Source organism: Morone saxatilis, unplaced genomic scaffold, assembly GCF_004916995.1.
Source record: "Morone saxatilis isolate NCDOM2014 unplaced genomic scaffold, NCSU_SB_2.0 Contig0, whole genome shotgun sequence".
In the NCBI taxonomy this organism is placed as follows: domain Eukaryota; kingdom Metazoa; phylum Chordata; class Actinopteri; family Moronidae; genus Morone; species Morone saxatilis.
In genome coordinates, this window is record NW_023339650.1 from 9,327,582 (window position 1) to 9,338,200 (window position 10,619).

The 10,619-nt window shown below is 42.2% G+C and overlaps 2 protein-coding genes across 2 annotated transcripts; one reads left to right on the forward strand and one right to left on the reverse strand.

Annotated features, from left to right (window-relative positions):
• Positions 1 to 146: 146 nt before the first annotated feature.
• LOC118322565 (aspartyl/asparaginyl beta-hydroxylase-like) lies at positions 147 to 1,907 on the reverse strand. The gene is made up of 2 exons (XM_035654280.1): positions 1,599 to 1,907; positions 147 to 241 (listed from the first exon to the last, which is right to left on the reverse strand). The coding sequence occupies exons 1-2, from the start codon at positions 1,813 to 1,815 to the stop codon at positions 162 to 164; spliced, it is 297 nt and encodes a 98-aa protein (XP_035510173.1). The 5' UTR covers positions 1,816 to 1,907; the 3' UTR covers positions 147 to 161.
• Positions 1,908 to 10,033: 8,126 nt separating this feature from the next.
• Positions 10,034 to 10,234, forward strand: LOC118321795 (huntingtin-interacting protein K-like; the record flags this gene model as incomplete). The annotated part of the gene is given in 1 exon segment (XM_035653315.1): positions 10,034 to 10,234. A coding segment is annotated over 1 exon segment (162 nt), but the record flags the coding sequence as incomplete, so codon positions are not given.
• Between the last annotated feature and the right edge of the window lie 385 nt (positions 10,235 to 10,619).

Below are 10,619 nucleotides of genomic sequence, written 5' to 3' on the forward strand. Positions count from 1 at the left end.
AGCCTCTAGTGGCTGGGTAGTCACTGCATGTCTTTCTGTCCTCATTGGAAGTGATGAACCCTTCGTCTGTAATGGTGGTGAAGACAACAACATCTTGTCCTATTTGAACTCAACTCGTTGTGTTCTTTGGTAAAGCACACAGTGTGATATGAAACATGCAGTCACATTAGCGGACGTTTAAATCTTGAGAGCATACCTTGTAAAACTTCAGAAAAGTTCATACGAAACTCCTTAGCTCTGGCTGCATGCAGAGAGAACAAACGGAGAGAAAAGAGGGAAGAAGAGGACAGAGGCCATAAGAGATTATAACATCGCAGTGTGAATCTGCAGTTCTGTCTGCAGTGAAAGAGGACTAAATTAGTACAAAGACACAGAATTACAGAAGAGACACAAAGCTGCATGATGAGTCAATGTCACACATTAGATTTAGACCTCAGCTGCTTCACAGTAAACGCCACTTCATCAAAATCTTCTCTCCAAACTCATAACAAAAGGTTACGAGTGGGTTGCAGCACATGTAAATTGGTTTGTGACGAGTTCTGGGGCCGCAAAGAAAATATCAGATATAAAAAGTTCTGAACAACAACAGATATGGTTTCAATTACAACTGTAAATACCCGACCGTGATGCCTGATATCTGCAGGATTCCTGCCCTTACAGGGGATCATTTGGGTGTTTCTTAAATACTAGAACAAGAGAACATTTCAGTGGTCTGTGTGCAGTTTTGTACGACACATTTTCATGCAGCAGGGCTGACGTCACATACAGAGCAGAGAGAAGAAGTTTCACAACACCGCTATCCTTACTGTAACCTGGTTGAACAGGGAACTCTATATATAAACTGAGGCTATAAAGCTGACACAGTGCTCCTTCCCCTCATACTGTATTCAACCTTCAATGGGAACTCGTAGCTCAGTAACTCTTATCTCTCGTTTCCATCGTGACAGATGTGTGACAGATGCAGCCATAAAGTCTCCAACCTTATTGGTCAAATGGGAGATGAAGTTTGAGATAAGATAAATGTGATGTCTTCCCGTCTGCCTGTCTGTCTGAGAGAAAGAGGTTGTGAAAGCCGTTTCACGACTGTCATAACCACATGTTCCGATATGAAAACCACAATTTCTTTTGCAACTTTCAGTGTCTGTGTGTGAGAGACAAGCTGCACTGCTGCAAACCAGAAACTATGCCAGCAAATGTGTGTTTCATTATGTGTTTGATGCTCCAGCTGAAACATGAAACTCATGCACAACTGTTTGTAAGACTAGAAATCAACACAGATTAACATCCAATATGTCTTTATTCAGAGTAACTTTACACTTGTTGTTCTAAATATTAGTGGATCTCGTGGTTTTCTCTGACAGCAGCAGTTTCATTCTCAAGGAAATGATTAAAAGATGTAAAATTACCTCACAGCAAATCTATAAAAATACAGCAGAGAGATGAATATAAGGGGCGTGGCTACGAGGCTGCGTAGTGTGTGACACTAGAAGCACATTCACGCAGTTTCTCTGCCCTACCTGGGTCGTAACGAACCAGATTCTGCACAAACACTGAAACCTCGGACAACCCAGAACCACGATCAAACTCCTGTTGCTTACCGATGACACTGTCGTAGTCCACGATGTCGAAGTAGACCACGGCCACAGAGCTCCAGACTCCCAGCAGAGCCAGGACCACAAACCAGGTGAACATGGAGTACTTAGAACCTCCTCCTGCATCTCCTCCACCTCCTCCTCCACCTCCTCCTCCTCCTCCTCTCTCCGTCCTCTTTCCATTCTTGCTTTCCACCGGCGGCGTCTTCCCCTCTGAAAACATGAAAATCCTGGTTAATATTACCTCAGTTTAGAGCAACGGTTGTCCTGTTTGTGTGGTATGAACCCAACAGACAACAGCACATTGTTAGAGACACAGAGGTGTGTGTGTGTGTGTGTGTGTGTGTGTGTTTGTGCTTGTGTATGTGTGAGTGGGAGAGGTAAAGAGAAAGACACCCAAAGGTGTATAAAGCGCATGCATCCATTCACTGTCATGATCAGCAGCTATTATCAACAGCCTGAGCTGGTTGCCAATCATACTGAATTATTCTGCAGTGAATCGACTCGCAGGCAGTTGACCAATGACTGTTACCTTTGCGCAGAAACAAACACTAACTCTGCTCTATTTCATTTCCTACCCTTTCTGTCACTCCTTTCATTGATTGGCTCCTGTGCTTTCAACTAGAACCTCTCTTTTAGCAGTCCCACCCTCCTTTATTTCTACTGCTGTCTTTCCTTGCTGTTCCCCCTTTTGTCCACAGCACCCAGCTCGTCCTCCTTTTTTGTGCTTGTAGCTGAGCAGTGATGAAATCTGGGGTCCCTGTGGCAACAGGCGCTTTTAGTGCATGTATGTATGTGTGTGTGTGTGTGTGTGTGTGTGTGTGTCAGCGTGTGACCTGGTGGTTGTTGAGGGGGGGGGGGGGGGGGGGCAGAGGGGGAGGGGGGAGAGGGGAGAGGAGGAGGAGGAGGGGGGGTGTGTGTGTGTGTGTGTGTGTGCAGTTTTCAGGGCAGGGGAGTGCAAGCAGCAGTCTGATCCATACTAATGTTCATTGATAGGAAAATCAATGGTGCATTGATCCAAGACTTGGCTCTGAGAGAGGGAGTGGGGTGGTGAGGGGCACTGGTGGAAGAGCAATGGAAAGAGGAAGAGATGGAGAAAGAACAGCAGAGGAAGGAAAGGATTAGGCAGATAAGAATGAGTAAAGAGAAAAAAACAGGGAAAGAAAGAAGTTCAAACCACTGCAGGCCTCTGTGAGTCTGTGGATGACAGAGATGAGGCTTCAGCCCCGGTGGCTGCTGTTGGGGGTGGGTAACTATATGTGTGAACAACCTGTCGTGGCCTAACTATTCTCTTTTCTCTCTCTGTCTCGCAGAACTGCTCTTGAGAGTGGATGAACAAGCCTCAAATGGAACCTGAGAAGAGGAAAAAAAAGAGGAGAAACAGGAGAGGAGAGGAGAGGAGGAGGAGGGGAGGGAGAAAATCAATTTTCCCAGACAGAGGCAGGCTGGTCTAATGGAGGTCTAAAAGAAGAGGAGGAGGAGAGGACATATTTTCCTCTGATTACCTCCTGTATAGCCTCCCTGGCAAACCTTGAAAGCTAGCATTGCTACAGCGGCCTCGCTCATCCGACCTTTTTTCGCAGAAGGTATGGAGTCTAGTTGCTTATTTCACTAAGCAGTCAGGCTTTGAGGTAGAGGACGCACACACTGCAGCTAAAAACATCCCAACATGCAAAATGACAAGGAAGTCAATCAAACTGAAAGTAGATCATGTCTTCATGAGCAGAAATGCACATTTTTCTCTTTACTCTGAATTCTCAACAATAGAACATTTTGAAGCCACATCTAAGTTAATTTCTCCTCCTTTTTCAATCTCTAAACTGCCCTTTGTAGAAGTTATGTAACCCCTATATTTCGGACGGAGAAAACTGGAACTGGATTAAAGGGATAAAGGTTTCCATTTGGCTGAGATGAATCATTTATAAAGTATAAAGGAAGGAAATTTGTCATTAGTGTCTCTGCCAAATGAAGGGAGATATCTAGAGTACCCCTTTGCTTGTGATTCTCCGCTACAGCGGCCTCTCTGAAGTCATATGACCAGGTCGCTATGTTCAATTTCCTGCTACAGGCTTGATTATTATAAATTGGTAAGTGAAGTGGACATTCAGTGCAATGCAGAAAAAGCAGGCAGTGATTTGTTCCAGTTCTAGCTGAGTGAATTTTAAATCTTGTTTATGGCTCTCCTCATAAAGTAAAATGAATGTGCGATGGTAGAAAATTTGCTGGAGAATTACCAAACTGATGCCTGGAAAATGGGAGCAATAAATCGAAGAATTTTTGATGTAAAACTTTGTATAAACCGATGAAGCAACATTTGTCCCAGTTAGAGCACGTGTGACAGCTTCGCTTTTTAAATAAATGATTGTGAGTTCAAATCTGTTGCCTCATGTTGCCACAAGCCATGTGAAGTTAAGAGTCTAAAAGGCTGTGACCTGCAGTAGAACCAGAAAAGAGAAAAAAAAAGGGACCAAAACAGGGACAGATGTTCAAAATGCTCCAAAACCACAAAACCACAACACCGCTCCAACAGCCACTGTGTGTCTACTTCTGTAGCTTTGTGATGTGCTCATTAAACCTGTGAATGTTCAACCAGCTATTAAACGTTTCAATGAACTTTTCTTTGCTTACTGTACAAATATAGTGTTTCTTTCCCAGGGAAAGGAAAGGAGGGTTTGAAAAGCTATTAAATGTAGCTGAAGGAGAGCTTGTAACACACTGTCTGTCTGTCTGTTACTGTTTTTCTGTCACTCCCTCCCTGTCTCGTTGGCTCTTTGTGTTTTTCTGCCTCTCGGCCTGTCTCTCTCGGCCTGTGAGGTGAAAGTGGCTTCCATGGTAACGGCACACTCTGTTTATGCCACGACGTCTCACTTCATCACAAGCTGTTGATGGCTTTGATTTGCATGCGTGCTTATGTGTGTGTGAGCAAGTGTGTGCGCGTGTTTGTGCCCCCCCCCCCATTTCTGCAAAACAGAATACTCCCTAAAACACACTCACATACGCATCATACAGGTGTTTGTGAGACTAATATGGCAGCTTAAAACTATAATCCACACATTCCTCCATAAAATAAAGAGAAGTTTTGTGAAAAAGCTAGCTTCTCTGATGTTTCTTCTTTAGTCGTCTTTAAAGTCACATTTGTCTTTATAGGATCGAGCTCAATATCAGGATATGACCTTTTTTTGCCATCTCAATCACCGGTTTTTAAGTCCACTTAAATGAAAAAAATATAAGTAAATAACTCTCTTGAGACACTACAAAAACACCAACATGTGCATTTATCTTGTGCAAACTGCCATATGGAGTTTAACTTTAACAAAACCATAGAAAGGAAATTGGCACTTTAGCTGTAAAGATAAAAAAATGTAAATTTAATCATACTCATTTCCTCATTCTGCGAGCTGATCCCGTACACTTAACCACTTAAATTAGCAGCAGAAACAATGATTATGACTTCTTTTCACCAAAACCAGTCGCCCCCAATTAGAGAAAGTGGAAGGTAGGGGATATGAGAGGGGGTGAGAGCAGAGGAGGGAGTGAGGGCCTGGCTAGCCGGACCCCCTGCAGGGCAGAAAGGGGGGAAAAATGGATTCCATACCAGGAAATCCATTAGGGCAGGGAGCGGCATGGAGCTGGCAGCACAGAGCGGCCGCCGTGTTTTTAAAAAATTCCTCATTAGGTGTAATTTCTAAATTACAATCAGCATGGGCAGAATGAAAAAGCGAGGATCTGACCAACTCATCAGGATAATCAGGGTAATAGCATGATTCGGCGTGTGTGTTGGAGCAGAGAGAGACAGAGATGAAAACTATAGAGGGCAGAGGAGGATGGAGGGTGAATTTTAATTCTGCTGCTGCTGGACACTGACTTTAGGATGTTTTTCTGCCTTTTTCTGTATTATTTTTTTCAACTAAGTGATCTAGGTAATTGCTGTGGTTGGGTTTGGATAGTTAAAGCAACAAGCTAATGCACAGCAGGAGTGTATAATGTCAATATCTCTCTTCTCTTGCTATCGACTCCCACTCCACCCCCTGAATAAGACAGACCCGGAAAAATTGGTGAAAGTGAAGCGAAACAGTGGAAAAGGAGGAAGACGAGGGACCGAAAAAAGAGGGTGGAGAGCGAGAGAGGAGAAAGAGAGTAGGGGCCTCCGTAAGGAGAGGGAGAGAGGAGGGGAAACGGCAGGAGGGGAGGAGGGGAGGGAAGGAGGGAGGGAGGGAGGGAGGAGAAGAGGTTAATTTGCACATATTAGAGAGGGCAGGATTTTTCATTAAAAAGAGATTGAAGTTGATATATGCCTGTGCGCTCCTGACACACTGTACACTCTGATTGTGTTAAGTCCTTGACAGAACAAAGGATTTCCCCTCTCTCTCTCTTTCTCTCTCTCTCCCCCATCTATCTCTAACAGCCATTGCAGCCCGGCTACAGCTCTGGCAGCATTTCTGTGGCTTTATGGAGCTGTTTCATGGTGAATAGAAGCTCAGACAGAGTGTCATATCACCTCAGGAGCCCCCCCTCAATGCATATGCATACACTTACTTTCTTTCCTATGTAAATCCATGTGCATGCAGGGGAGAAAATGGCTTTTATGCATGCACGCAACCGTTCGATTTACTCCTATGTGTGTGTGCATTGGACCAAGTGGTCAAAGGCTTCAGCCTAGCTTTTGGGTTATCCTTCCTGGTTGCAAACAGGAAGCACAAGAAAGCCAACGCCTTTTGATATTCATTTCTATTCCCCGTGACTGAGTGAGGCATTTAATAAAGAGCTGTGTTCACCACAGTTACTCGTTGTTGGTTGTTGGCTGTTGGTACTTTTTGGAGACTTCCAGTCCATTGTTCAAGGCCGACATTCACTCAGGTAAACTGATCTGGTGTCTGCCTGCGGCCTGAGGCGAAGCAGAAACAACAGAAGCAATAATAACAACACTTATTTATGATCTGTTGTTCAGGACACACGCAACTGGTATAAATCTCTCCCTTCTTTCCTTTTTACCCCCTCCCTTTCTTTTATCTTGTTTTCCTCCGGCCACATCTGTCATTCCACGCTGGAGGGTTATACCTGATCTTTGACCTTAGTTAGCGCAGCCCTTGAGACCTGATTCACTCACACACACACACACATACACACACATACAAGGCTGTACACACAGCATAGGAGATATTGATTGGTGATAGATAGATAGAGCAGGGCGGGCCTGATAAGGAGGCCATATTTGATGTTTGTTCTGGCAGTAGAGAGAGAGGCAGAGAGAGATTAAATCACAATGAGCAGCCTGCTCCGTCCTTGGCTTCGTCCCCACTTGAGGCTTTACAGGAGTTTAGGGGTCGAGCTTAAAGGATGACGGGTGAGGGATTGTGGACAAGGGGCGCCCGGTCTGCTTAAATCCACTGTGGTAAGAGCCATTGATTAACATGCACTGCAATGTTATTCAAGGGTGTGTTTTTGTGCAATCCAAGGTTTTCAACATTTCAAGCTTTTAGATGCACAACAACAACTGCTTCTATTCTAAAGACAGATCTTTGTTTTGCCTCCCTTGTCCTCCATGTACAATGTAGTGGACTGATTGACAGGCATCAATACATGTCTGTAGGCTCACAATGGACACGCACACACACGCACACACATAGAGAGCTCATTCAACCACGCTGCTCTGCATATCCTTCTGTTCAAGAATTTGTGTTTACCCCCTCTCTGTCTGCAAATACTCCTGGAAAAATAGTCCCAGGTACTCTTTGGTTACATGATCATGAAATTTGTAGCCAGTGCATTTTCTTTTTTTGCATGTGACCTATTTAGCATTTATAAGCGGTATATAACATGTAATAAACGCTTTATAACACATGATACTGTAACATTTATTAATGCTTTTGTTGACAACTCCTCCTAAGACTGGTGTATGAATGATAATAGAGTAAAACACAGTTCTAATAAAATCAAAATATGTCTTCAAGTTTTAACTGCTGACAAATACTGTACATTAATAAACACTTAAAATGTTATTATATCTACATTATTACGGCAACATTTATTAAATGTCTTTAAATACTAAATGGGGGAAGCTTTGTACAGTTGAGTAAACTCATTTAAGATATTTTACATCTGCAAGTATTTTATGCAGGAATCTTCTTTTCTTCAATATATTAGATTTCCAAAATATCATGGACCACTTTCAGGTAAATCCTCTCACATGCTTTTATCATGTCACCATAAAACAACCTTTGCATCCTGCAGAGCCTCACCTGAGCTCGAAGCATCACGTCCCTGAGGCCTGAGGCGATGACAGCTCCCAACAGTGAGACAGTCGTCAGTCATACAGCAGGATGAAGGGGTTGGTGTGATGACAGCGACGGCTCTCCGGCCTCGGTGCCATTCCTCTGGCCGCTCGCGACCACACACATCTCCTAAAAGGATGAAACAGGGAGCACTGATGATGTGGTTTTCAGTCCTGCTCAGGGTTGAAGGCACAAGCAGGTTTCTCTTTCCTTTAATCTGATAATTGGTTGGTGGACTAAAAAAGGTCAAGCACACGAAAGAGCTAGAAAGTCTGGAGACACAGGAAATCTGGTACCATGGTTGAAGGGCTATTTGGATTCAAGTACAAGTAAACCTCTTATAAGATACAGGAATAGAACAAGGAGGAGCGCGGAGTGATTTAGTTAAAAGACCACATAATCCAGTGATTGTCTTTTTCTCACCATCTCAGACAATAACAACATAGTAGATAAATCAGATGCATTATTATGTTGTCTTAAACCTGATATGTGATCAGTTAAAAAAAAAGAGTCAATCACTCGACTGTCAAATGAACAAAATGTTGTTTAGACTAAATATTATTATCATGTTATAGTTTGATTGCAATTCTAATTCATAAAATACACCTCCATCTCCAGGAAATACTTCATGTCCCACTGTCCGTTTTAGATTTGGAAGTATTTGGTGGATTTTTCTTCAAAAATATGCTTTGACTTTAAAGAAATATTGCTGGACTTCTGGGTAAAAACACTTCTCAAATCTACAAAACTCATATTTTGTAGCAGATAATTGTTGTGTCTTTAGGTTTCTCAGCACATTGCAGCAAACCAATTTTCCAAACTCTGCTGTATTGTATTTTCAGGCAATGTCTGCTTCTTGTCTTCCAGGCTGCTTTTAGTTCACATTAATTTCAGTGTGACATGAAAATGATCTTGCAAAATAAAGAAATGTATGTGCTTTTGTTGTTTCCGAAGATACACAAGGCTGGATTACCAATCTGTCAAAACAGACGACTGCCCCAGTGCACCAAGTTCACAGTGTGTCAAATGAGTTTATGGTAATTTGATTAACGGACAATTTGTTAGAGAGTTTGTCACACTACGGTACCGTATACACTAAGGCAGGTCCTGCAATATTACCTAATCTTGTGTAGCACTATAAATCTTATAGAGGGATGCTGTGTCAGAATCTACTTCTAACACCTTTCTCCTTTGAGTTTATATTGTGCTCACATGGTGCAGATTCCTAAATAAAGTAGCATTTAATCAAATTACCTTAAACTAATTGACACAGAAAACCCCGAAGCCAGTTAGTATTATTCCATTAGCATTGGAGTACAGCTTAGTTTCTGGGTGTCTCAGCTACTGTTTGCTCTGTACTTAACAGGAACTTGGAGCTGTCAGCATGCATACACAGGACCCTCTAACAGGTTATTCCAGCCATAGAGATACATTTAATACATTCCTGACTCTACATTATTTATTTCACTGAAGGTAAACACTGTAGATCACTCATTCTTTAAGCTTCCACAAGTCCATTTTGCATTTTGATGTCCTTGTTGCTGTCAACATAAACATAAACTGATGCTTGAATGACACACACTGGACTTCTGGAGCAAAAACATCATCTGAAACTGGAACGTGGACATTAAGCAATAAGGCTGGAGACACGTTTGTTTGTTTTTTCCTGTAACAGCACAACCTTTAGTTTGTTTTAGTAAAGATGGGGCTAATTTCAACTTCCGTAGGGGATCTTATTTCATAATAATATAACATCATTTAGTACATGATTTATATATTTTATTAATAATCTGAATCTACAAAATAACTAGTAGTTAATGCTGTCAAATAAATGCAGTAAAAAGTACAATGTTGGCTTCCACAGTGTAGTGAAGCAGAGGTTTTTTGTGTGAGTTTATTTAAACAAAAGAGATACAATGACAACCTCACTTTGTACCATCAAAAACAACATTTATAACTCCTATTGTAATATTAAAATAATCAAATAATATATATTTTTAATTATAAAATACCTCCAAATTACTCAAACACAGTACAGAATAACAAAATCATAGAAAAATACATAATTATGAGCCTAAATATCCACAAATATTTTATAAATCTACAGTTTTATTCTTTAAAGTGTCCTTCCCTTTCCGGTGCTACCCCGTTTTCCCTCCGACCTTTTACAGGAACCTTCCTCTTTGTTCCGGCCTCAGTGGAGCGAACATGGCGGCGGAGGGAGACGTCGATTTGGACCTGGAAGCAGAAGAAAACTGCACTGGAAAACCGGCAGAAAAGCCTCGGAAACATGACAGCGGAGCCGCTGACTTGGAGAGAGTCACGGACTACGCGGAGGAGAAGGAAATCTCCAGCTCTGACTTAGAAACGGTGAGAGCTCCGGGCTAAATGCTAACGCAGGAAACATGCGGCCACTTCTGGTTCCACCGTCGGTTCATCATCACCGAACATCAAACCATCAAACCATCAAACCCTGTGAATGTGTGGCTGTTACACTGCAAATACAGTTTATAGGTAGTTAAAGACTAGTTACCCTGCTGCATGTATATAGTTTAGAGGTAGTTAAAGACCGTTTGATTGGTAATTGTGCGGTTGGAAGATTAAACTCAGAAGCTAAAGCTGTTTTCTACAACAGAGTATTAAAGCCATAATAAGAGAAAACAATATTATTTCTGGGCGAAATTACGAGATTAAAGTCGTAATATTACGAGAATAAAGTCGTAATATTACGAGATTAAAGTGGTAATATTACGAG